This window comes from Typha latifolia, chromosome 12 (genome assembly GCF_019914945.1).
Source record: "Typha latifolia isolate L0001 chromosome 12, TyphaL0001v2, whole genome shotgun sequence".
NCBI classification, from domain to species: Eukaryota; Viridiplantae; Streptophyta; class Magnoliopsida; order Poales; family Typhaceae; genus Typha; species Typha latifolia.
In genome coordinates, this window is record NC_133097.1 from 8,383,790 (window position 1) to 8,409,687 (window position 25,898).

At 37.0% G+C, this 25,898-nt stretch overlaps 5 protein-coding genes across 5 annotated transcripts; 1 reads left to right on the plus strand and 4 right to left on the minus strand.

The window, feature by feature from the left end:
- Positions 1-3,062: 3,062 nt before the first annotated feature.
- On the plus strand, positions 3,063-3,773 carry LOC140799003 (transcription repressor OFP4-like). Its single transcript, XM_073153098.1, has one exon. It carries the CDS (start codon positions 3,063-3,065, stop codon positions 3,771-3,773), a length of 711 nt encoding a protein of 236 aa, XP_073009199.1.
- Positions 3,774-6,424: 2,651 nt separating this feature from the next.
- LOC140798415 (uncharacterized) lies at positions 6,425-9,570 on the minus strand. The gene is made up of 3 exons (XM_073152229.1): positions 8,817-9,570; positions 8,339-8,660; positions 6,425-7,251 (listed from the first exon to the last, which is right to left on the minus strand). The coding sequence occupies exons 1-3, from the start codon at positions 9,434-9,436 to the stop codon at positions 6,979-6,981; spliced, it is 1,215 nt and encodes a 404-aa protein (XP_073008330.1). The 5' UTR covers positions 9,437-9,570; the 3' UTR covers positions 6,425-6,978.
- Positions 9,571-10,809: 1,239 nt separating this feature from the next.
- LOC140798416 (small ribosomal subunit protein eS26-like) lies at positions 10,810-12,040 on the minus strand. The gene is made up of 5 exons (XM_073152230.1): positions 11,874-12,040; positions 11,675-11,767; positions 11,488-11,572; positions 11,259-11,389; positions 10,810-11,047 (listed from the first exon to the last, which is right to left on the minus strand). Exons 1-5 carry the CDS (start codon positions 11,874-11,876, stop codon positions 10,982-10,984), a joined length of 378 nt encoding a protein of 125 aa, XP_073008331.1. The 5' UTR covers positions 11,877-12,040; the 3' UTR covers positions 10,810-10,981.
- A 451-nt stretch (positions 12,041-12,491) lies between these two features.
- LOC140799374 (UDP-xylose transporter 3-like) lies at positions 12,492-16,711 on the minus strand. Its single transcript, XM_073153686.1, has 8 exons — positions 16,408-16,711; positions 16,158-16,303; positions 15,418-15,602; positions 15,063-15,130; positions 14,638-14,770; positions 13,712-13,873; positions 13,337-13,609; positions 12,492-12,938 (listed from the first exon to the last, which is right to left on the minus strand). The coding sequence occupies exons 2-8, from the start codon at positions 16,267-16,269 to the stop codon at positions 12,822-12,824; spliced, it is 1,050 nt and encodes a 349-aa protein (XP_073009787.1). The 5' UTR covers positions 16,270-16,303; positions 16,408-16,711; the 3' UTR covers positions 12,492-12,821.
- Positions 16,712-18,912: 2,201 nt separating this feature from the next.
- Positions 18,913-20,248, minus strand: LOC140798480 (expansin-A2-like). The gene is made up of 3 exons (XM_073152322.1): positions 20,067-20,248; positions 19,614-19,926; positions 18,913-19,504 (listed from the first exon to the last, which is right to left on the minus strand). Exons 1-3 carry the CDS (start codon positions 20,215-20,217, stop codon positions 19,201-19,203), a joined length of 768 nt encoding a protein of 255 aa, XP_073008423.1. The 5' UTR covers positions 20,218-20,248; the 3' UTR covers positions 18,913-19,200.
- Between the last annotated feature and the right edge of the window lie 5,650 nt (positions 20,249-25,898).

A 25,898-nucleotide genomic window follows, 5' to 3' on the forward strand; every position in this document is an offset into this window, starting at 1 on the left:
TGGTATTAACTGATGTCTTCTCTGATCATTTATTGTATCTCCTACTAATTCTTGATCCATATGAATCATTTTCAACTGCAAGTAGATCAGGTTATAGGTTTTAATTTGTGGATCTTTTTGACAATGCATTCTGAACAGACCACTAAGTAAGAAGAAATCTGCACAATATTGAAATCGTGGTAGTCATATAAGGAAAGCAGTGATAGTAAAGCAATAAAACTATGAGCAGAGGGAATTAAAGTTGGATGGGTTTTAAGTCTAATCAAGATGGGTTTGAAATTAACATGTGATTAAGCTTGATTTAAATTCTTGTCCTCCTGAACTAAACCTATGCGTATCAAAGAGGTAAGACTTATTTGGTCTACTTGGAATGGGTCTCCTAAGAATAGCGAAGACCAGCTGATACCGATAGTAGTGTTGACTTCTTGAGACCAATCTAAAGAAGTGAAAATGACGGTCAAACTTGGAAGTTTAAAGTTGATAGCTACTTGATTCACCGTTAAATTATATTAAACTTATTCCCAACTATATTCCAGGGAAAAAAGACCTTTTGTTTTCATATTAGACCCTATATTTTTGTAAAATACAAAGTTACGCCCTGAAACACCCTTATGTTTGTCATTGGATTTTTTTTTTTTTTTTTTAAAACAGCCCAAGTTCAACGCTTCCTATAATTCAATGAAAAAGTAGGAAGCGAATTAAAAATATTTTTAGGGTGTGAAATAAAAAAAATTTAGAAATTCCCAACAACTTCTTGCTCTCCAAGTAAACTCTACTCGGTTTGCTCTCTCACCGACTACTACTCGCTAGTTGTCTCCAGGCAGTAGTTTTTCTTCCTCTGGGAATGTCAATATGAACGAACTGGCGAAATAGTTAAGGAAACGCCCAGGATTCGTGTAGACATCCAGTAAGAAGTGCCTTTTTGCACATATCCGCCAATACTTTACTATTAATATCACATTAAGAAGAACTATATTATATTAACCTCCTGATGTTAACTACTAACTGGCAGTAATTAGCAGACGGAGATTAATTACTTGCATCTTTTATTTCCTATTGGAGATTGGTGAGTTTCTCATCCCTTTCCCACTCCATTACTGATTCACCGACTCGTTTCCCATTTCTCGTTTCAATTGTCTCTTTCTCTCTCCCTCCTAGAAGTCAACCTCCTGAGTACTCGACACGCTTCTCTTACGTAATCTCCATACGCCTTTTGAAACCTTCAATTCTCCTCTTCTCATTCCCCATATAAATAACCCCACCTCCTCATAACAATCTCCTCATCTAACACAAACAGCCTCCTTCCTTTCTCTTTTTCTATAGATCTCGATCTCTCTCTCTCTCTCTCTCTCTCTCTCTCTCTCTCTCTCTCTCTCTCTCTCTCTCTCTCTCTCTCTCTATCTCAATAGATGGCAAGAGGTTACATTCTCTTCTTTCTCTTCTTAGTCATTGCACCCCAACTCTCTACATCTAGGCCAATAGTTGGGTTCCAGACCGCAAGCCTCGCGGCGCTGGACCCTAATTTAACTGCCGGTCTGTCGCAAGAAACACTCGTCGTTCTGCCACTGGGTTCTGCTCCTCCGATCAATCCATGCGACATAGGTTCGCCGGCGGTGGTGAGCACCGAATCAGATCATATGGAGAAGTACAAGTCACTCTTATTCAACCTTCTTCCTAGAGGAACCATACCGCCTTCTGGCCCGAGCAAGAGGACGAATGAGATCAAAAGCTAGGATAAGATTTATACGTAAACAGATCCATGTTTAGGAGAAGATAACTTTGTGCATATAGATATTGTTTATTCACTTGTTATACTTGTTTTCCCTTAGATAGGATTTATTTTAGCATATTGCTTTCACTCATTTGATACGTGTAAACTTTTGAAGTTCGTAGTCTCAATTGGATTGTGTTTGTGGTGCTTCGCTATGAGTTCCTTTGACCGTTGACATTTCAATGTGGAAGACGGTCGGCCCCACACGTCTTTGCGTAGTACTTGGATGGATCGGAGCATTGTGGTGTTCAAAGGCCAGCTCTTTGACCAGTTCAAGTAGAAACGAATATTTCTTGCCGTATTAAGCACACTAAGTAATTGGGTTTAGTTTAATTAGTGGAGTTGACATTATTTAATTGGATTGGCTACTCGTCCCACATCTTCTTATATATTTTACTTTTAACTTTTCTAATTACTAGTATTATATATATAACATCAGAAAGGCCATGATGAGACCTATGAATCACTTTGTCACCTATCGTGATCCCGTGAATCACGCGCAGTCCATCGACCTCTTCAATTTGTTTGTATTATTAGCAAACTGGATTAACGTCTAATAGTCGACCATTTCCATAATTATTGGGTAAAACGTAGCGAGAACACTACTCAATTAACCCAATAACCTATCTTAGTTCTAATATTGGAATGTAACTACTAGCTCAATTAAAATTTATAAAATGAAGTTGGCTACCACCAAGGCATGGTGAACACTTATCTTGATGTCTTTGTTTATATATACTATCTTATCCGGTTCAAGGAAGAGAGGAATGCTTATGGTACGTGGAGTATTTCATGGACTTATCCCCGAGTTTCTCGCGAGTGGAGACTGAGAGCATACCAATACGTGCGGATCGATTTTGATAGTATTGAAAAGAGAATAGATGGACGCATTTAATTTGTGCAAATAAAATTAAAATTAAAATTATTGGATATACAAAATTAATATATTGAGTATGAGTTTGGACCAATATGCACTGCGTCGGTCGAAATGACAAAAATTTGCAATTAAAGCCCCCCGGAAAAGACTCGACTCCATAACGCACGAGCACGACTAACATTTTATTAATTTCCCATTTCCAAGTTCCAACCCCTTCTCTTTTAGCTACCGCTTGTAGGATAAAGAGACAGCCACGTCTCTCTCTCTCTCTCTCTCTCTCTCTCTCTCTCTCTCTCTCTCTCCTCCTGCCTTTTTAAGCTTCTCCTACTATTTATCCTCCACTCCCTCCATTCTAAGAGAAGAGAAGAGAAGAGAAGAGAAGAGGAGAGGAGAGAGAGTTATAGTATCCCAGAGATGGGAAACCGCAAGTTTAGGCTATGTGGGATGATACCAAAAGCTTGGTTTCACAAGTCGAAGGACTTGTCAAGTAGAAGAAGCATCAACCATTCAAGAGCAGCATCACCCAAAGCACCAAGGCAATTCCCACCTCAATACTCGCCACCCAGAAGAGCCTCCTATTACTACACCAGAGTAGATCTCACAGACTCACCGAGGAAATCCAAGGGAAGAAGTAGAAGAAGACCCACCGAGCAGTCTCTTAGCTGCAAGGTGACGACCTCTGCCACTGATATAATTATAGATGTGGGAGCCGATGAGCTCAACCTCCCTCCAATTGTAACGAAGCCTACAAAGAAAGGATGCAGATTGGATGACAAGGATGCTGCTCTCAAGGAGCAGAGCAAAAGCCAACATAAGATTTATTCCCCTGGGCTTGGGCTACAGAGGAGAGCTAAAAGCCCAAGAATGGTGAGGAAGACGAAGCGAAGATTGAAGAAGACGAAGGGGTTATTGGAGAGCTTTGTGGTTGTGAAGACATCAGAAGACCCTCAGAGAGACTTCAGGGAATCGATGGTGGAGATGATTGTGGAGAATAATATCAGAGACTCCAAGGATTTGGAGGACTTGCTTGCTTACTACCTTTGGTTGAATTCTAAGGAGTACCACGATGTGATCGTGGAGGTTTTTGAGCAAATTTGGATTGATCTTGCTGACATTAGATTGTAAAGAACAAGATGAATAAGCTCTCATGCACTTAACTATTTGATCTGATCCTCCCTTTCCATTTCTCCTCTCTTTCTTCCACCTCCCTTATCGTTTTCTTTTTCCTCCTCTTTCCTCTCCTCCCTCCCTCCCTCCCTCTCATCTTTTCCTCTTTTTTGGTGTTGGTGATGCCAGTAGGTTGTGGACTTGTTTCTCTAGTTTAGATCTTCAGCTAATCTATAGTGTTTTTTTAGGATAATATTTTCTGTATCTTTATAGCCGTCGGATTTCGTACTTGTGTTTTAGTAGCTGTACAATTTCAGGGTTAGAGGTATATTTTACTTACTTCCTCCTCATTGTATTGCGTTAAATCTGTAAAAAAAATTTAACAAAGCTGAAATGAAAATTCAGCCTGCGGGCTTCTCCTTAAAAAAAATTACAAGCTCTCACTTTGTAGTTTTCTTGGTTAATTAGAACATAATACTAGAATCAGACATATTTGTACTGCACTGAGGTAATTAATCTTCAATTTGCTTCTTATTTCTTACCTGTTTATGATGTAGACCTAAGTGACTGCATCCCATCTGGTAGATGCACAGAATTTTTGATCTAGTAAAGAATGATAATAAGAAAAAAGATGGAAGTATTTGAACTATAAATACCCTACATAATAACTTCAGAAACATCAAGAACACAAGCTTCCATGGCCACGGCCCCAGAGACTAGCTCATTAGTAAATGAGACCCTGCCAGGTATTTCAAACAAAGAACAGTGAAAGATGCAGTACGAGATCTCTCTAAAATCTAAAAAAGCATTCAGCTACCAATAAGCATTTAAGATTCCTTCGAGACATCAAATCCCAGAGCGGATTCAACAGTGACAAAGTTATGGTTGGATTTAATTTACCTGCAGATTGTAAGCATTTGACGACAACACAACACAACACATCAGAGGTGATAAGATCTCCAAGTTTTCTTCTCCTCAAGTTTTAAGACTTGCAAGTGGATGTGTGATCCTATAGATCTATTTCCAGTTCCATTCGAGAAAATTCTCAAATTAAACGAGAAAAATGTGAGGTATTGGCTTCCATTTAATGAATACATTTAAAACCTTTATTTCTTGCATGATTTTTTTTAATATATATAAAATCTAAGTAACCATTAAAATTTTATTCACCTAACTGTAAAAAGACACATATTCTCTAATTCTTATGTATATACTTTCATTTCATTCCAAGTAAAACTATTTACGTTCTTTGGTTTGTTGAATTACTTTATAGGTATCGAAAAGCAACCAAACCTTATGGGTTCGGAAGGGTATATGCTACTATAAAATTTAGAGAGATATATGTGCAGAACAAGGAACTTTAAAGAGGTCTATAAACAACAACAAAGAAAATTTATTATTGCATGGCCTCGTCGTGTTGCACAAGAGTCAAACATCCATAATTTAAATTGAATAATATCCCTCACCGACCGTGCGTTACGCTGGGTCCCCAGACTGATGAAGGCCTAGTCGAACATTTTTATCAAATAGGGTAAAGTTGTGTATTTTAATTAGTTGAATAAGAAACGAATGCAATTTAAAAAAGAGCTAGCTTTATAACGTGAATAACTCATCTTCACCCAAAAAACTTCACCATCTTAATTAATATAATGTTTGTTTTACTACACTATGGATGTACTAAGTTATATTACTATCTTCCCATATGTGTACTTTTATCCCTTTGTCACGTAGGAGTAGGACAAATATTATTCGGTGGGCCGACATGAAAGAGTAGTCGTTTAATTATAGGCTCATAGCCCTATCTTTTTTATGATGCACCCCATGACGTTAGTAGATGCCATTAGATTTGTAGATTATTTTGTCATTTTATATGACGTCAGGAAGGAAAAAAGTATGTCAAGGGTCGAATCTGCTATTCAGATATTTCACTATTTCACTGTGTTCTTTCACAGAGATCCACAACTTTTGGCCATACTATTCAAGTTACTAACAAGGCTCGTGGGAATTAACTTCTCAAATTATTCTAGTGAATTTAGAGAGAAATTAAGCTTACTAGAAGAACATTATATATATCAATTTATCATTTCGGATTATACGAATTATCTGAGCAAAGTGGTGCTAATCATGCACATTAATTCTAGCTAATGTAGGTTGAGTGTTTGTTACTTGGTTTTTGGGATGAAAAATATGAGGTAATTTGTCCAGATGTTTGATAGCTACTGGTCTTTGAAATCTTTAATTTTTGCTCACTGTTTTCAATAGTGTTCATAACCATACTTTGATCTTCTCACTGTTCCATTGATGTACGCAGACTAGTAGATTCGAGGAGATCATTGTGGGTACCTTGAAAAGCAACAAGACCAGAGAGGTAGATGTGATAAGAAGAAACAAATCAGCACCATGAAACCTAGGGATTGTGCCATTCGTTGGTCCCTAAAATCGAAAAGGTACTACTCATATGAGAAGGCCCTACCATTGTGCTCTTCCTGTAACTGATCATATCAAAGCATTATATGTTTGCACTGTTGCAACGAAGCCTACTGCTTAGACATTCAAATCAACTGACCCCCTTTAATTCTGGCACCATTTTATGATGCCATGCTATCATCAGAGCTTAGTACATGACAATTTAATTTGGCGTACAAGATAATATCATTTAAAACTTGGTATAGCTGCTGTCAAAACTGAGCCTCAGCTTTGCCATCTTATTCTGTGCTGTGGTGAAAATAATAGAGCCCAATATAGTTGGCCCATAAAAAAGGCTTTCAGTCTAATAGGGAGAACTAGCCTTCTCCCAGATGTATAATTCTGCCTAGGCAACCTCTGGTAAAGAAGCATTTACTTAACAAATGAATGCTATATGTACAATCCAACAAAGCATCTCCTGGTCAAACGGAATCTCAAGCACAACACTCTGTAGATCAAACTCAATCTAGAAACAGAGAAGCCAAAAACTCCTGCCTCCTATTCATTTCTATGTCAAAAATGAAGTAGCTATTCTGCAAGCTTATTTTCAAGCATTTCACAGTCTAACTCAATCACCAGATCACCAGAGCAACCAATGTCGGCACCCCTGTGCAGAGGGGATTCTCCCCGAATTTGTTCAATGAAGTATTTGAGAGTTAAGAGACTAATTCCACGAGCCTCCTTGATGACTCTTCATAAAGCAACACATGCAATGGTGTTTCTACTTGTCCGAGTAGTATAGGACCACATAAAAGTTTCAGCGTTCAAGAATTTGGGTATCGGCACTTTGGAAAACATTATGCTGAAGTAACTTGGAAGGAATCCAGATCCAGATGCAGTAGAAGAGTGCTAGAGCAACCACTGTAATCAACAGCTGATCCAATATAGAGACTGTCATCTTGTGATCAAACACATGGTGCAGCTCTTTTGGAGAATAAAAGAACTCCAATGAGAAAAAAGGATTTGCATCGTCACTAAGCTCAAAAAGTATCTCCCCAACTGCACTCTTGAACTCCCCACAGGACCATTCCTGGATCAAAGTGGAAACCAACCAAGTTAGAGAATCCTTACACAACATCGTCTACCCAGATCATGGCTACCAGGCATATGTATAGAATATAGACAACGTAACCTGTATGACTAAACAAATCGCAATGTCCTTATATGGTCTATGAAACAATAAGTTTCAAAACATAATAAATAAATAAATAAAATCCATGAATCTTTCTAGAAAGTTTTCTCTATGAACTACCAAGTCTAGCCCTGGGACAACTGCCTCTTTCTTTAGGTATGAGTTATCAGTTTAAGTGATGTTAATCATCACGACAGTTGACATGCCCATCAGTTAGACACTAAAAACTATTGAGTTGCATAGTTACTCAGTTCTTCTTTTCATGAGTAACATATTTCATTTCATGGTAATAGTAGTAACACAATTATATACCCTACGAGAGCATGCCCCTTACAAAAAAAATCCTTCCTTTTCCTTTTCCAGTTCATTTAACCTCCTAAATATCCTTTTATCCCATCAAATGATTGACTGCTTTGGCTATGCATGCCATGCATAATTACTCCCAACTACTTTTCCAATAAAAGGTGCTAAAGAGGAGAGAGTCATTATAATGCGCTAGGATACTTTTACTAGAATATAGCTAAGATATAGAACCACAAGAATTAATATTGCAAAGACAATTTCAAGGAAAGATCTGAAACTACGAAAATATTATAGATAAATTATAAATAAGATAGAGAACTTTAGTAGATATGTAAAATTTAAAAAGTATTAACTTACCAATTACTTTAAAAGCTTAAGCTATTTTTTATATTTTATATTGTAATTCTCTCTCACATTTTTGGATTTGATATATTCAAAGAGGCTCGAGAATTTGAGATTGAATTAAATGGTAGAGGTTTTATATTTTAAAAAAGAAAAAGATTAGCTTGGCAATATTCAAATTCAGGGACTCTGTTTTAATTCATGTTAACTCACTAAACTATAGTAAAAACTTAAGGGGTTAGAGAAATATGATTTTTATATTTTACATTCTAAATAAAAGAATTCCACAAATAACAATAATTGCAGCCCTAGCACGGCCTAACTAAGAACAACATGTTACCTGGAATTGCTTGCCAATTGTAACAAGAATAGAGCCAGCAGGCATCCTGAAGAATGTTGAACCCTCTTCAGAACGGAGGCAAAATTCTTGGTCACACCCAGAAAGGTGGAGGCTCAAAGCATAAGAATGAGGTGAACTGGCAGAACCAAACTCACTCCCATTCGATCTAAGCTGATTGGAATTGTATTGCGTCAGACACAGGATTGATCCAACCTTTCCAATCATCATAGAATGCTTTTGATTCTTGGCATTTTCGGAGAGGATAGCAGTGACAGATTCAGCAACCATCCCCAATTTGGCTGCAATGTTCTCCATCTTATCTCTGGCAAGTGATGAATCAAAATTTAATATGTCGTTCATTATTTAAATATGTTACTATCACTTTCACAACAAGGTTAATAAGCATTTTTGCAATCTAGGACCAAATGAGTTACTAAATATGTACGTGCATTGCAAGTGGGCTTTTTTATGAGGTTACCTTAAGATCCGATAGGAGTCCGGCAAAACCTTCTCTAGAACCCGATCCGCCTCCGCTGTGACCGGATGATACCAATAGAACTCCTCGCCCACCGCATCCCTCCTCCGAAACCACCTCCCCATCTCCCTCCTCCTCCCCTCATCCGAAATTCGAAACACCTCGCTCCCCACCTCGATCGCCGAACCCACATCCCCGATCGCCACGTCATCTCCGCCCCTGATGCGGAACGCACCGTTTTCCGACGCGGCGGCGAGGAGGCGGCGGACCGCCGCCGCGTCGCCCGAGAGTATCGCTTCGAGGTCGATCTCATCCGCGATCGCCGGAGGAGGAGGAAGAGGAGACCTCGTCGGGAAATGGGATGATGGAAGGGTGAGGTCGGGGATCTTGAGAGAGCTCTCGAGGTATTCGGCGAGGACGAGGTCGTTGGCGGCGGCTGATCGGGATCCCTTCGCCGTCCGGATCGGCGTCGGTGGCGCGGCTCGGAATCGGGGGCGTCTCGGTCGGATCGCCGTCGCTGTCATCGGATCGCCACGCCACGATCGGATTTGAAACTTCGAAACAAAAAAGTTGGTCGCTGAGAGGAGAGGAGGGGCGGTTGATTTGTACCTCGTGAAGTTCATCTCGGCCGTTAATTTGGTGCGGATCAGGGGATGGACGGATGAGATGGGATTGTGTTCGCGGGTAATTGGAAGGCACGAAGGGGAAGGTGGTACAATATTGGTGGGGTCGACCGTGACGGGTGAGAGGCGGTCGTGGGACCCGGCTGGGTATGTGACCGCGGGCGAGTTGCGTGGGAGTAAGGTGTAAACTATGGGGTGGAAAACCTAGGCTCGGCTCTAGCTCGAGCTCAATTCGAGGTGAAAAAGTTGAGCTCAACTAAGCTCACTCCTTCTTAATGAGGCTTGACGAGGCTCGAGCTCGGCTCAATAGCTCAACTCACTAGGGAGGATTTAGGGCTGGGCATCGATGAGGCAGCGGATTAGGGAGAAAGTTTTAGTGTCATCACCGCAACCTCATTAGAAAAAGCCATCGTCGTGGCCGAAAGAGATTGCGCCGCAACCCCGCAAATGCTTCCATTGTGGTCAGAGCAGAGCCCTCATACGACCATCCTCAACCGTATCGATCACTCCCTGCCGTGGCTTCTATGAGGGCGCTCAGTGCGGCTACGATGAAGATGCTTGAGCGGTGAACAATGAGTGTTGACCGGTGAGGCGATGAAGAGGGTTTGGGATTTTGGGATTTCAGTGGAGAGGATTTGGGGTGTCAAGGAGATGCATCGAAGGGTTTGGAGAGATGGAGTTAGATTATTTTTTTTTTCTTTTATTTCTATAGATCATACCAACCATTGGATCTTAGATCCAATAATTGGTATTTATATATATATTATTCGAGCCTAATTGAGCCGAGCCTGAGCGAGCCGATGCCGGCTCGACTTGGCTCGATAATACTTTCGAGCCTAAAATCTTAGATCAGCATGGCTCATTTAAAGATCAAGTCGAGCTCTTATCAAGTCGAGCCCACGAGCCTCAAGAGTCCACGGGCTTTTTCGACAACCTAAGTGGGAGTGGAGGATGGACGAACATCAGTTGACAGTTGAATCTGAATTCAGAAGTTTGATTTATATGGTCATGAGTGAGAGTGGGCGTCGGACACACAGTTTATATTGTTAAGTCGTAATTTGTAAGATTGTTTCCAATAGCCATGATAAGATTAGCTGTTATACACACAAACACACATAAGAAATTTTTTAAAAAATGTATAAGAATGGAATAATTCTAAGATAGTTAAAAAAGAACTCATATAATATAAGTATTTTTAAGTTTGAATCTAACATTATCAATTTAATTAAAACACTATCTAAACTAAACACTATCTAAATTTTTAAGTTTAATTTAGCATATAAAATTGAATGCATGTATCAAACACGTTTTGTAATATTGAAATACATAATTTATATATATATGTATTGCACACTAGAGTCTATTATTATAAATAAATAAAAAGTATAATTAAATTGCATTGAAAGCCAGTCTATGGATTCTGTGGTTCTTCCTGATTAGATTATAGAGAAAATATGCATATATTGCACCAAAAGACTCAGGAAGTTGAAATTCAAGATAATAATTAAGACTAAAACAGCATCCAAGCCGGATGCTCAGGAAACATCATGGCCGGGTGACATTAGGAGCTCCAGCTGGACGAGGGGCCTGCCCAGGCCTTGACATATCATCCTGCAAGATGAACATAAATATTGGACAGATCAAGATAATCCATATTCAAGCAATGCATGCCACCAAGAACCAAATAGAAGCTAGATTCACCAAAGCTTGCTATTAAAACTCAAGAAATTTGGTATTCTAGTTCATTTATTTCTATGTGAACAACAAATCAACTGATTAAGTAATGCGTAGAGAAAACAGGATTTGAGCATAGTAATAGTACCCGGCGTCTAAATCGCTCAGGAGGTCTACGATCTCTCCTCTTCTCCCGCGATCGGACTCGAACAACATGAGAGTGGATCGCACAAGAAACACAATACTGCACCTTCGCGTACAACTTCGGAAGCGTGTAACCTAAAAACCCCACAAAATTAAAGAGCGAATCAATTCTTACCCCTAAACAAAACTAACGTAAACCTTCAGAATTCTTACACATCAAGGAGAATTATTACCATCACAGACGCACGCCTCCTGCACATCCCTCACCGCCGCTTGCTCGACGATGTTCCTCACAAGAAACCTCTTGATAGCCTTGTCCTATTACATGAAATTTCGATAGAAATCGAACTTTGCTTCTTGGGAATAAGATAGGGATAAGGATTGCGGATAGAAGGGGATTGGAGAGCACTGTAGGATTACCTTGGGGCAGCATTTGCCGCAGTTGGAGCAGCGGATGAAGTTGACGTGGCCGCGACCGTGCTTGTTGCGGCCGCCGTTCCTGCGCTTGAAGGTCTACAAAGAAGGAAGAGCGAGAGAAAGAGATCAGATCGATGGAATTGGAAGGAAGAATGAGAAGGAGAAGAAGAGCAGGGGAAATCTAGAGTTAAGAGTTTCGTACCATTGTTGCGGAATCCTACGTGTGGAGGAAGAAGGTGGAGCTTCTTCTATCGCGTTCGCTAGGGTTCTTGTTTAGGTCGGGGACGGAACTATTTATAGGAGAGTAGACGTTCGATGAACTCATCATGAATCTTTGCATAAAAGCGCTCAATTACCTATCAATTTTGCAAAATGGTAACCATAAGGTTCGTATGTATTTATTTATTTATTTGAGAAACAAGGCTAGTATTTAAATTTAGGATCTACTTCTGTAAATTTGTGCATAATTTATTTCAAATAGTGTCTCTGAGCGGTTTACTTTGATTCATTACATATAATGATTTCAGGTCGAATTAGATGAAAATTTCTCGACTACCCACAAGGCCTTTCTCCATTCTATGGTTAACATCTATCAAATTGGGCGTTATAATATACCATCTTATATATTTTTTTTTTATTAATGACTTTATGGTATTAACATCTTAGTTGGTCTGATATAAAGTCAAAAGGACAAGTAGGATAAACTTGCCAAATACCTACTTCTTAGACAAATTGTGGTGTGGAAAAAAATTAAAATTCCACAAGTGATTAGGATGCACAATGGAGAGGAAATGACCTGAATCCTTAGAGCAGTGCATGGTTTCATTCAAATTGCTTGCCAAAACATATCCTGCAAAATAAATTGCATTCTAACACTTCGAAAACATTTATTGTGTTACAGGAGACACTACATGGGGCCTCAGCAAGCTCTGAGAAGCCATAGACATTTAAATCTGAATTAAGAAACAAGTCCAATTACAAATAAATAGCAGACATTTGGAACAAGAATCATATCAATGATATTAATTAGCAAAAATAAATAACAGCTAATTGCTACAGATAACATCTCTACTTTCTCCGACTCCTTTGGAGTTCAAATTGATTATGCGGCAGATGAGGGATCTCTTCAGAAAATAGTAGTCCACAAAGCTCATGCTTCCAAATCTTTGTTTGAGCTCCAAGTTGGGCTTTGTGGTGCAACAACGTCAGCAGCTATAGAAGATCCCTTTTCCCCACCAATCAAGGGCTCTGATTCATTTTCCTTCGCCTGGCAAATTTGCCAAAGAGTCATACAAAAAACAAGGATAACACAGAGAGCAGCCTTTCAAAGAGCTAACATGACCAGCCTTTCAAAGAGCTAATTTTTTTATGGTGAACAAAACTTTAAAATTGGGCTGCAGCTAAGCAAAACATTCACTGGTGATAAAACGGAGTTGTAAATTCTGCAAACTGTTCACAAACATTTATTTATTTAGGAAGCAGAAAGAGGTAGACAGATCATAGTTCATAGTTACCGCAGCAACATGAAAGGAGGAAAAATGAAATTATATATGCTGACGAACAATATTTCACTAACAAAGAACAACTTCTGACCAGAATGAAATTAATTCAAGTGCTGTCAGATGAGTGGCACCGGTGGACTAGAAAATTAAAAAGCTGTGATACCTGAGATAGCTGAACTGATGATTCAAGAGATTTTTGTTGGCTCTCCCTCGAGCAGAAGTAAGAATACGAGACCATCCCAACTAAAGCAACTAAGATGCCAACAATATTTCTCCAACTAAATGGATCATGAAGTAAAACATAGCCAAATGTCAGGACCAGGCAAGTTTTCAAATGACCTAATACTTGATATGTCACAGGGGATGTTTTGCCAATAACAAGAAATGTGCTGAAGTTGACAGATACAGATATCAGGCACGAAAGCACAATGAAAACCTGAGAAAAAAACAAAAATAATAAAAGAACCTAAACAGTCAAAATTGTCATCAAAAATAAAAAAGAAAAGAAAAGAAACATACCAAATGATGATGATCTTACCAGAACTTGAGGTGTATAATTGAAAGCAAAAACATTCAGGTTAGTTAGAAGCCCATCAAGAAATGGACCGACAATGAACAGAGTCAATGCTTGATATGGGCAGGACTGATACAATAGCTGAGTCGAAGAGACCTTGAATCTCTTCTGAATAGTATTTGTCATCTGATTATTTTGGTTAAAGATTTAAAACAATGCAAACAAAGAAGCATTTCCAATGCAGAATGTAATGTTTAAGAAACTTGGAGGGCCAATCATCTCATTATCAGGAAAGTATCACTATTAGAATGAAATGATCCTCAAACTAGACAGGCAATCTTCTATTCAGCTATCTGTGCTCAAAATATCCTACAAGAGTATGTACATAAAAACAATCATAGTAATCAACATTTTCCTGAAATCTGATAAAAGTAAAAAGGTACAAGATGATTTTTTCGAGAAAACCACAAAATCATCCCAAGTGAGTTAAATCTTAGTAATTAAATTAGTTAGGTTATGCTTTACCATTTGAGCTGCCTGAATGACCAAATGACCATCAAAGATAACAAGGTCCTGTGGGACATTATTATTTCAATAAAATTTCTCCACATTGACATTTCAAAAAAAATCATTCTACAGTGTCGTATGAAAGAGAACATCTCAGTATCTCACAAATCATAAAAGATGCCAATAAGATAGCCCATGATAACTCTAATTGAGCAATACATTTTCTATTCACTCTTCTTAGGAACTTCAACTGCTCTGCACAATCTATCAATCAAGCAATGGCCGAAGAATGCTATATAATCTACAGACAACAAATATGCAATGTTTTAAAGCAGGATCAAATAATAAAATGGTTACCTAGAAGGCAAGAATATTTGCTAAAAAGGGTTATTCTGGTGGACAATAAATGAAAGAGTTCTATTTGAATTGTGAAAATAGGATACAATCTGTGCGATGCATGTCGTGAAGACGGCAAGCATGGATAAGACAGATCCCAAAAGATTGAGTTGCAGATCAGTCACAGTCGCAATGCCAACACCAAGTAGAAGAATGATGAGTGAAAACTGGATGGTCCGACTGCAATTGCGAGAAATGAAAAATAGTTTATCAAACAGGAGTATGGATATCTAGTTTTCAGACAATATACAAAATAGGCAAAGCAAAGTAGTCATGTTCTGTAGAAACATATTTTGTCAGCACTAAAAAGCGTTGGATAATAAAATAATCATGTCAAACTGATTAATCGTCAAATCCTTTCTCAGAGAGATTTGCTAATCCACAGTTCCTGTTTGCAATTTTGAACTAACCAAATCTAAATAAGAAAAACCAAATGTGTATACATAACACCAGCCCTATCTGCTAGACCAACCTGAATCTCTTCCTGAAGAAAAGAGTCTCCAGTAATATAGTGCAAGGAATGATTGCCAGCTTTGTCATCTGAAGTGAGAAAGGACAGTGTGTATCAGCAAACTAATGTCGCCACTTGTCACAAACATTTTATTTGCAGTCCCACATTACACTGCAAGCAATGTTTTAATGAAATAGCTACATAATAGGCCAGCCTTAATTTTTCACCGGGAATTGTCAGTGAATCAAAACCAAAAACATTTTTCCGGAGAGCACCAAGGAACAACAAAATACAAAAGAACTAGATATTCTCAGAAAGAATTAGATATTCTCAGAAATATATTGACACTCCATTAGTTCAAGAGAAAAAACAGCACCTGATAAAAACCAACAGAATTGAAACCCAGACTTAGATTCAGAAGCCCAATAGAGATTCCATTAAGTATGCCAAAGCCCATAACTGCTCTTGGATCAAAGGGTTTATGTTCAAATAATTTCATCCAAAGTGCCACGTGAAGCGAACAAAATGTGACCAAAAGATGCCAGCTTGTCAGAGTAGTAGCTGCAAAACATAAATGGAATAAGAAAATCACAACAATTACTGAATTACATTCACAAGCTACATCTTATTAATCAATATAAGCTTTTCCAACATAAAAGAAGTGATTCCTACGCATCTAATTAGCATTACTTCCAAAGTTCCTTGCATCTTTTCAAACTTCTTAAGACAATGCAGCTTATTCTGTCCTTGCGAATTGGAGGAGTGTATTAATATGCCTATAAGAACTTCCGCACGAAATTGAACATTCTAGTGTTATTACATCAAATTAATATCTCTGTCTACATGCTACTGGACAAATTACCACCAATTACTGAGCTCCAAATGAGAACGACAAACAATCTATTCACACACACTTTTTGCTCCCCATCTCCAATAACTCAACAGCCCAATTAAAACTCTCAAAATGTATTAATCGCAGATTCAAAATAAGCAAGATGAGACTACAAAAGAAGATCCTAAAGAGTCGTATCAGATCAAACTTATTCCAACCAAGCCAGCAGTATCACGCAATTCATAAAAAGAAAATTTTCAATCAGTGATCGAAAAATTTCTCACCAAATGTGAATCCAAGGGTACTAATAAGCGCCTTGTTACAAATCACGATCGAGACCGACGAGACCACCGAGAGACTCAACGCACCCACCGTCCCTATCCTGCTGTCGCCCATCTCTGCTCAAGGATTTGCTCCTCGCAGCTATGATCTAATTTACCAGCAGCAAATTGCAAGATCCAATAAAAAAAAAAATGCCTCGAAAGAACTGGGAAAAAAAAAACACAAAAATCGAGTACAGAGATCCCAAAGTACCTCATTCGCAGAGGATATCGAGATCTAAGATCGAATCAGCTCCATTGCCGAAGAATACAGATTCAGCACTTTGGAAACCCTAGATCTGAGAAAGAAAAGGAGAGAAAGGAAACGAGGGAAATGTGAAACAATTTATTTTCTTTTTTCGGGGGCCAAATCCTAAAATATTTTTCTCGTGGATAATAATAATACGAAGACGAAGAGAGGAGAGTTGGAAGGAAATCTCAAATCTGTGAGCGAAGCGGTCTTTTATTTTTCCTTTACATTTTGTTTTTATCTTTGCAGCCTCATACTTACCATTTTTATGCTGTCGGTGGGGGAGTAGGGAATTTGGAGAACAAAAATAAATCGGTCGAAATTGGAAATAAGTCAATAACATAGTTAGTGTATTTAATTTAGTCCAAAAAATAATTTAGGGATATATGAAAATAGAATGATTATCACCCTATAGTTTTATAAATTACAGTTTACATCCTACGAGAGGGTATCTTTGAAAATTAGGGTTTGATTCTGATATGATATGCGGTATTTTTTTCTAAAATAAAATCCAGAATGTGGAGCTTAGAATGAAATATTGAAAATATAGGATGTGTTAACGACGTCTGTTATAATATTATCAATGACTTGAAATATTCTAGTGATAAATTATTACTATATAAACAGCTTAGCTAACATACTATGTTTCATGTACCATTCGATACAAGTCAACCCAATACTAGACGATCTGTGCACATTTTTTGATGTTCGCCACTGTATGATCACACATATACAAAAGCTGTATACAATTGATATATAGATGTGTACTGAATAATGTGCTTAGACCGACCTGTATTGGATTATCTTGTGCTCCTAATTCTCAAACAAATAAATTAATAGGATGGATTATGACTACAAAATGAGTTTTTTTTTTCAGAAATTATGAGCACTAGATTATAAGCTAGACAAAGGGGCTAATTTTTTCTAATAGATTAATTGGATAACTAAGTAAACTCTCTACATAAAGGGGGCACAATAAGTTTAAATTAAATGTATATAGCATTTAAATGAAAAGGTTTATTAAAAGTCACCTCTAGTGTCACAAGAGAAAATAAGGATTGATAAGATAACTACTTAATTTTTTTTAATTATTTATGAGTTCGAAGGTTAAATATGGGCTAGACAAAGGGCAAATATTTTTTTAAAATACATGGCACTTAGACACCATCAAGTTTTACCTAATATGCTAAGCTGTTTAGCATAGACTTCAAGCCATGTGCATTGCCGAACAATCGCTCCGAACCAAACACCGCCAAGACTTACTCTAAGCTGTCATGCTGCTGAGTTGTTCCTCCAAGTCAATCGCATTGTCGAGCCATCAATTGCACTATTGAGCCGTTAAGCCAAGCCACCAAACTATCAAATAATTTTCTCGACAATATTGTTCGGGGTTTGAATCGAACTTATAACCTTTTTAATCATGGGAAATATACTTATCAACTCTACTAGAGTTGTTTGGTCTTAACTACTTAATTGGGTGGTAAAAAAGGAGGTGCTTTCTAGAGGATACTATACAAGTAGGTGTGGATTGACCGCTAAACAAGTGTACTCCATTGGGCCCTTCACAGCTTCACATTTGGCATTGTACCTTTTAGACAATTTTATAGTTCGGACTAGATGTGATTATTAAGCGAGCCGGGCTTTTCGGGCTAATCGGGCTTAAATATTTATTCACAGCCCGACTCACCAATCATTCGGGTCGGGTTTGAGTTGGCTAGAATATTCTAACCCGTTACCGCCCACTAACCCATTAAATATTAGTTTGGGTTGGGTATAATGGGTTTAACATAATGGGTTATATATAAAAAATAAAATATCTTATTAGGTGGAGTATAATAGGTTTATACGAAGATATTTTAGTTATCTTTTATAAGAATATACTTATATATTAATATATAGTTTACTAAATATTCAATGTATGACTAAAAAAGTTATAAAAATATGCATGCATAAGGGTCGAGCTATAGATGCAAATAGTGGATCGAGCTTTTGAGTCGGGTAGTGAGAGCAAAGATCTAGCCTATGCCGCTCACAACTATCTCGGGCTCAGATCGTGATAAAAAATTATAAAAAAATGTATGCATTATGGGTTGAGCCGTAGATGAGAATAGTGGATCGGACTTTCGGATCGAGGTCGGGCGGGTAAAGCATTAGCCCATGCAGCCTAGAACCATCTCGGGTTCAAGACCAAACAAGAATGATTTTCTTTAATAGCTCATGTGAGTTTGAGGTAAGGAGTTCAACCAGTCTTGTCTTGGCCGGTTGAACTAATCACGTTACCATGTGCGAGTTTTATAGCTGTGGCAGATAAGTAAGTAATATATTTGTATATTTTTTTATTAAAGAAAAAAAAAAAGTTAGGGGTTCAGACCTTTATGCGGCAAAGTTTGTTGTTGGAAAGTAGAAAACAATGCCCAAATGGTGCCTTTTATTTAAACTTCCAGTGAAACAAATAAACGAACAAAACCATACTGATAAACAATTATGCTTGCATTTATAGAAAAGTACAACATACTAACCCCACAATATATTCTCTACCCAAGTGGTGAGAACTGGGGGCTACACCATACACCCAACACCAATTTCTCAATTCCAATATATTTCCTTTGGCATCTAAGCACAGGACCACCTAATTATTATCTATATTCCAATACAACAGTGAAAAATAAACCCAGGTATATAACGACTCCCTATTTCAAATAACCAGGACTTAGCGGGTGCTTATGAAGCAACCACAGCTTAATTTACTAGTAGGTTTTAGAATTGTCCACCTTCGAATGTCTGCCCGAATTGCCACCCCGCCGGCACGACGTCGTAGCTATTGACCGTCCGGCCGTCGCTGGCGGTGACCTGGAAGGAGAGGCTCTGACCGTCGAGATGCGCGTTGCTCTGCCAGTTCTGACCCCAGTTGCGCGACATCGACTGCCACTCGGTGTTCGATCCCTTGATTGCGACGGCGTGCACATCGCCGGCGCCGCCCACGTTCGTGATCAGAACTAAGTTGAAATATGAGTGGCCGTTGATTGTGAATCTGATCCCTCCTTTCTTCGCACAAGGGACTCTGCACGTTGTAGCCATATACGTACAATTAGTCCAACCAGGTCCGAACCCAATCGAGTTACATACGGACCCATGTCAGGTCCAAGAAATACCACCACCACAAAGCTCACCTTCTAAAGGCCACCGGCACAATTCCGGCGCGGTACTGGGCGATCTGGAGGAAGGCCGGCTCGGCCAAATCGAAGTGCGGCCGCGGTGGGTTGCACCACCCGCCATTGTCGCTCGGCAGGGCATAGTTCGGCGGACAAAAATTAGTCGCCGTCACAACTATCGACCCCGGGAGGCACCACCGCGCGTCACCGCCGCACCGCATCTCGTAGCACGAGCCGCAGCTGAGCCCGTCGTTGAACAGCGCGGTGCTGAGCGCCGCGGTGTTCGTCCCGTACCCTTGGCTATAAAGGTTACCATACCCACATGCCCCTCCTACATTAAATAATTAATCATAAGTTCATTCTCTCTCTCTCTCTCTCTCTCTCTCTCTCTCTCTCTCTCTATATATATATATATATATATATATATATAATGTACTTTACGATAAAGAAATGATTCACATACACACTTACCCATCGTCCCAGATGCGTCTCCTCCACCGTAGAAAGTCGCATGCGCGCTCTCCCAGCCGTAGGAATCCCCGAAGGTCTCCTGAGATAGGATGCAGAGGGACGTGAAGAAGAGGAAGAAGGCCGCGGAGAAGGAGCACCTTGGAGTTGCCATTGTGAGATAGTGGTGGATTTGGGTACTTGATGAAGATAGAGAGGTGGCCTGCAGGTATATATATATACAAATATGATCGTATATACATACATACTACATACATACATAGTAGGGGAGAATTAATGGTGGGGCAATTAATTAAGGGTGTGATTTGAAAAAAAAAACTAAAATTTCCTTGTGCAAAGAGACAAGTCGGCGGTTCTGACGTCCCGGCCGATCATATGCTTGAAAACGGACTGCAGTTAATACGTACAAATCAGGCGCACATGCAAGTGTTCGTCTCCGTGTAACGACCGTTAACTTCACACCATTCATCACTCTCTATCTCGCTCCATATATATAAAAGATAAATACTTTAATTCGATACCGGTTTCAAAATCATATTATGTAATAAAAATAGTATATTAGTTAAGAAGATTTAATTATGTGTGCCTAACTTCCTAATTTTTTTATTATACCATTGAAAATCTTAACCATTACATCTTTATCAAATTGATTGATAAATAACTTTACGCACTCTACACATTTTCTTTCTTAAATATAATTATGCCTTAATTATAGAAGATATTATTTAATATTAAATAATTTAAATTTGATTATTTAGAGATAAACTTTAATTTAAATATATTTCTCTATCTCTATCTATTAAAATTTAATTTAAATCAATCTTAAACTAATGGGAGATATATGTAAATAATAAAAAATAATCAAAAAGATAAAATATAATTAAATTTTTATCAAGTTAATTATAAAAGACATCAATACCTTTATTTTCACATATATACATTACTCTCGATTAATGATATATATGTTTTTTACTTGATAAAATATTAAGATAATATAATTGTCAAAAAATAATGTGCAAGATTATATATCTGAAAAAATTAACTATTGAATCGGTAATATTTTTTATTCGTATTATACCTTTAAAATCTTAACCGTTAGATCTTCATCAAACTGATTAATAACGCGAAAAAAAAAAAAACCGCTATATATATATAAACTAAATACTATGTTAAAATGTGAACGTAGAAATACTAATCCTTGGAAGTTTTGGGTTAGGTGCACATGGGAATCCTGGTTTTGTGGGCAATCGTTAGTGTCGCAGAGTGGATTACTACTATTTGGAGGCATTCTAATTTGCAACGATCCCTCCCTATGATCAGCATATCTTGGGGGGGCCCTATTCCTTGATACGGAAGTTATATGACACATATCGTTCAGGAATAAGACAAAATGTTAATGCGAACTCTTATCTATAGCGCATGGATCCCTCTAATTTAATAGTCAACAGACAATATCTTTGAATAACGATATGTTCTTCTACTAGTTGTCCTTTGTTAGAGGTAGTAGTATTATGGTGTTTTATAAAAGTTTTTGGGTTAATTAATTAATTAGAGACAAAGATATGATCCAAGCCTTAATATATTGCAATCGAAGCTAACGCAATCCTCAGGTAGTAAAACGAACAGTTATGAAACGAGATCATGCAGTAGGCAAACAGTTTGATTAATAAGTTGCTTTCCATTGAGATTTGCGTAATCGGGTAGGCAAAACGTTGCATGTCCTGCAGCTATGCAGCACATTCGAGTTGGTGTCCTTCCACTTTCCCCTGTGCAAGATGGGCCATTGCAACGCTTGAGTGTTTAAAAGATCGATCGAGAGAGAGAGTGAGTGAAAAATCTCATAAGTTCATGAGTGTTCCAACTCCTAACCTTCTACCATGAATTGATTCTTCTCCAATACTACACTACACTCAAAGGCCTATCATAAAAAGTTTCCAATAAGATGAGATGAGACAATGATACGAATTTTTTAATTTCCACCAATATTATGATGAGAAAAAGCTCGTGGTTATCCTTCGCTCTAACGAAGACTACATATCTTGTGGCTTTCAATTTTTGCACACGTATTTGCATCCACAGCATATGGTAGATAGATTTCCTCCCTTTGCATGTGAATGTCATAAATGAAGTCAGAGGAGGCTTATGGTTCACAGAGCTCAAATAGTCTTTTATTTGTTTGTATACCCTTCCAAAATTTAGTATTTAACGAATACCTACCTACTCGAGAGTAATGTATGCAAAAAAAATAAAAATAAAAATTTATTTTTTTAATATTAAATAGATTAAAATATAATTATTGGTTAACTTTGTAGATATATACAAAAACCAACTACAAGTCTAGAGGAATATACAGATAAATGGGGGATTATAAAAGGGTATACATGCACACACACAAAAAAAAATCGTTTCCTTAATTAAAGCAAGCGGGTCGGATCCACAAATTTAACCCGTTAATGGACCACAAAGTTAATGGATTAATTGCCCGTTCAGTTAATGGTTCGAGGTGGGCTCTATAACTTATGGGTCGAGAGTTTCTTCTTGTTGGGCTGCAAATTTTGGATTTTATGATGAGAAATTTACATTTAGCACCCTATATTATCACTTATTTATAGTTACAATATAAGTTTTCAATATTCACAAATTGAATACTATATATATATTAACACAGATATCATTTAAGCATATAACATAAAAATAAAATATCTTCTAAACTACATATTTTGAGACTGCATTTCTTTCTTGCACAAATTCTCAAAGTAAAAGAGAGTAAATTGGACATAATAAAAAATAAAAATGAGTTCTTATCCTCTAAAATTATTTTTCTTTTTATCTTCTATTCTCCTCCGTTGGATAAGATATATTTTTCTAGACAAATAGGCTGGACAATATATTTTGAGTCGGGTGTGCTACTAAATCTAGGAGTTTAGTTAAGTTAACATATCTCACCATAATATTTAATAAAAAAAATTTAATAAAATATATGACTCAATTTTATAAATATTAAAAATATAATTTGTAAACCAACAAAAATTTAGTTCCTTTTAATTTTAGGTTACTCAACGAGATCTTAAATTTTTATTAACGAATGGGGCATCGTATCTTAAGAGATAAACCGACATTAAGACTACTCTTTGGTGGAATTCGTGCGGTCAAATCAAGCATTAGTGAATAGAAAGAACTAAATCCTTGAATAAATTAACGAAATAGTTTGATATGTAGGCAATATCGATGTGGTAAATGTAATAATGTTGAAAGAACCATTAACGAAATCAAAAATAGAATTCTAATAAAAAATAGGGGCTTTTACATAATTGTCATTAAACTTTTAGAATATCATAATATCGTTAGTTAAATCTAATGAATAATTGTTAAAACTAAATTTAGATTAACGGAAGATCATTTTGCCATTGTATAAATCCCTTAAAATAGTTTTAAAACTATCTAATATTATTTAACACCAGAGTACAAGGATAAAAATATTTTTTGTACGAAAACTTAATGATAAATAATTTATGCTCTAAAGTTCGATGTAGAATGATATTTTAGTCATTTATATAAATTTGTTACTTTAATAACTATATATTTATAATATTCTAAGAATATTTTATGAGCAAATGGGTGTACTGTCTTAGTTGTTCAGTGATTGTGAAGCGTTAGTAAACACGCTAAATGAGAGAAGAGAACGATATACACACTAGGAATTTACTCCACTTATAAATAACTGGCTTAGGTGTATTAAAGAGGCTACTTGTATCAAAATTTGTTACACAAGCAAAAGTAACAACTTTGTGGCCAATAGTTTAGCTAGTTATACTCTAGTCAATCATCTAATTTTGTACTGTAATCTTATGAATATATATTTCTGTAACCCTTTTTTCTTTGAAAAAAAATTACATACTAGCACCGACCAAGATGGGCCCACACCAAAATTCCATTCTATGTGACAGTCTCATGCCTGATGGCATAATCCACAGTAGTATACAATTAGTTCCATTGCTGTAATCAATAGATTATAATACTTAAAAGACTGACTAATCCAACTAAAACGACAGCTAACAGTGAGACGTGGATCACACCAAAAGGCCGACTCTCTTGTACAACACCTGCTGCGAAGAAGCCACGTGTCCCAATAGGATCCAAATTAGCATTAATTAGAGTGGGCCGACTCATTAATGTGAGGCAGCGAGGGATGGTTTGTGTCTGCCTCACTGCATTTAATCAAGATGGACGAGGGAGAGAGAGAGAGAGAAGAAAAGAAAAGAAGGGAATATGAGAAAAGAGAAGGTGCATCGAACTCATTCTGGATTTAATACAAGTGATGTACCAAATCGAACCACCGTGGACTTAATAAATGTCTGTCTCTTTAATTATTGAATGTGGCTAGAAACCTCTAGGGTTTATGCACTACAAAATTTTCCCTACAAGTTTGACGAGTAATTTAGGTCTATTAATATCTTATAGAAATATAATTAGATTGCATCCCTATTCCTCTCGCAAAAATCTCTGGTATAGTTTTTATGCAATATTGTTTAGAATATAAAATACTTATGTATACCAGGATACTAATTTACTTATAGATTGGCTTGTTAATATACGATATCATATGTTTTGAAATATATATATCACTTTTAAAAGAATATGTAAGGGTATAACACTTACAAACTCTTTGATTTGAATAGTATTCAACTATTCATACATGCCAATATGCCACGTCATAGAGGGCTATGCATCATCTATATATCATCGTACATCGTGTAGATGACACGTAACGAAACGATGCCATTTTTTAAGGTTTTTAATACATAGGAGAAGCAATAACTACAAATACGTTATGTATCCTCCTTTCCCTACAAAAGTGTAGGCCATTCCTCGAATAAATGATTCACGAGTCTTACATTATTATTATTTATTTATTCTATCTTAATATATATAATTTTATCAAAAAGGTGAAAAAGAAATATTCCTCCAATAACTCCTTTTATTAATGCTATTTGAGAAACGAATAAATTAGAGTTGTTCACAAATTTGGCCTCCTTAAAAATATTATTTATTAAAATGGATCATATCCCAAATTTAATATATAAAAAGAGTATGTTTTGACTTACAAGTTAACATGAAAAATGCTTATCTATTTAATATTTTAACTATTACAAAAAATATGGAGCAATTATTTATACATAAAATACTGAGCAATTTAGTATTTTATTATTAAAATGCTGAATTGTTCAGTCTTAAAGAGCATATTTTTGTAATCAAAATTTTATCTTGAACATATCATATGAAGATGAGTGAAAAAAAAAAACTTAATGATTATGGCCAAATCAAACATAAAATATATTGGTAAAAATAAAAAAAAATTTAAAAAGTCGAAGCGTGATAATTTTGTACTAGATTATCTTTTTATATAAATTACTAAACAGTTTAACAGCGTTTTTTTTAACAACTTACAGTATAGATAGTAACTGAGCTGACTAAAACAAATCTTGTTAAATGGTAAAAAAGTTTCTCAGGACTACCAATTTGTTCAAAAACTCGGATAAATTATCCCAATAGTTAAATTTCCGGGCAAAGCATTAATGCAAAGCGACAGAGAAATTGGGTCCTCCAATTAATACATATATATGTATATAATGAGAGTAAAAGTAGGTAGACATCCAATTAATAGTTAGTAAAATAGTATTGAAAAAGATAGATAAGTATTCGCCAATTGATAGCAGAGAGAGCACACTATATTCGTAAGTTTCCAAACCCTCTAGCTACCCCAATTAATACCACAACCCCCCAATGTCCAGATGCCAACTCCCAACTACCCCTCATTTTATCACTCTGAAGTCT

Bases quoted from the DNA above. Each gene is read 5' to 3' on its own strand.
- LOC140799003 (XM_073153098.1), top strand. From the start codon at position 3,063: ATGGGAAACCGCAAGTTTAGGCTATGTGGGATGATACCAAAAGCTTGG.
- LOC140798415 (XM_073152229.1), bottom strand. From the start codon at position 9,436: ATGAACTTCACGAGGTACAAATCAACCGCCCCTCCTCTCCTCTCAGCG. The intron at 8,661-8,816 runs GTAACCTCATAA...ATCACTTGCCAG, and splicing joins GACTCCTATCGGATCTTAAG to AGATAAGATGGAGAACATTG. The intron at 7,252-8,338 runs GTAACATGTTGT...ACTTTGATCCAG, and splicing joins CAATTGGCAAGCAATTCCAG to GAATGGTCCTGTGGGGAGTT.
- LOC140798416 (XM_073152230.1), bottom strand. The intron at 11,390-11,487 runs GTAATAATTCTC...TGGGGTTTTTAG, and splicing joins GGAGGCGTGCGTCTGTGATG to GTTACACGCTTCCGAAGTTG. The intron at 11,048-11,258 runs GTACTATTACTA...TTCATCTTGCAG, and splicing joins CTGAGCGATTTAGACGCCGG to GATGATATGTCAAGGCCTGG.
- LOC140799374 (XM_073153686.1), bottom strand. From the start codon at position 16,269: ATGGGCGACAGCAGGATAGGGACGGTGGGTGCGTTGAGTCTCTCGGTG. The intron at 14,771-15,062 runs GTTGGTCTAGCA...TCGCAATTGCAG, and splicing joins TTCTTCAGGAAGAGATTCAG to TCGGACCATCCAGTTTTCAC. The intron at 12,939-13,336 runs GTATCACAGCTT...CAAATTTGCCAG, and splicing joins CATCAGTTCAGCTATCTCAG to GCGAAGGAAAATGAATCAGA.
- LOC140798480 (XM_073152322.1), bottom strand. From the start codon at position 20,217: ATGGCAACTCCAAGGTGCTCCTTCTCCGCGGCCTTCTTCCTCTTCTTC. The intron at 19,927-20,066 runs GTAAGTGTGTAT...TATTTAATGTAG, and splicing joins AGACGCATCTGGGACGATGG to GAGGGGCATGTGGGTATGGT. The intron at 19,505-19,613 runs GTGAGCTTTGTG...TACAACGTGCAG, and splicing joins GTGCCGGTGGCCTTTAGAAG to AGTCCCTTGTGCGAAGAAAG.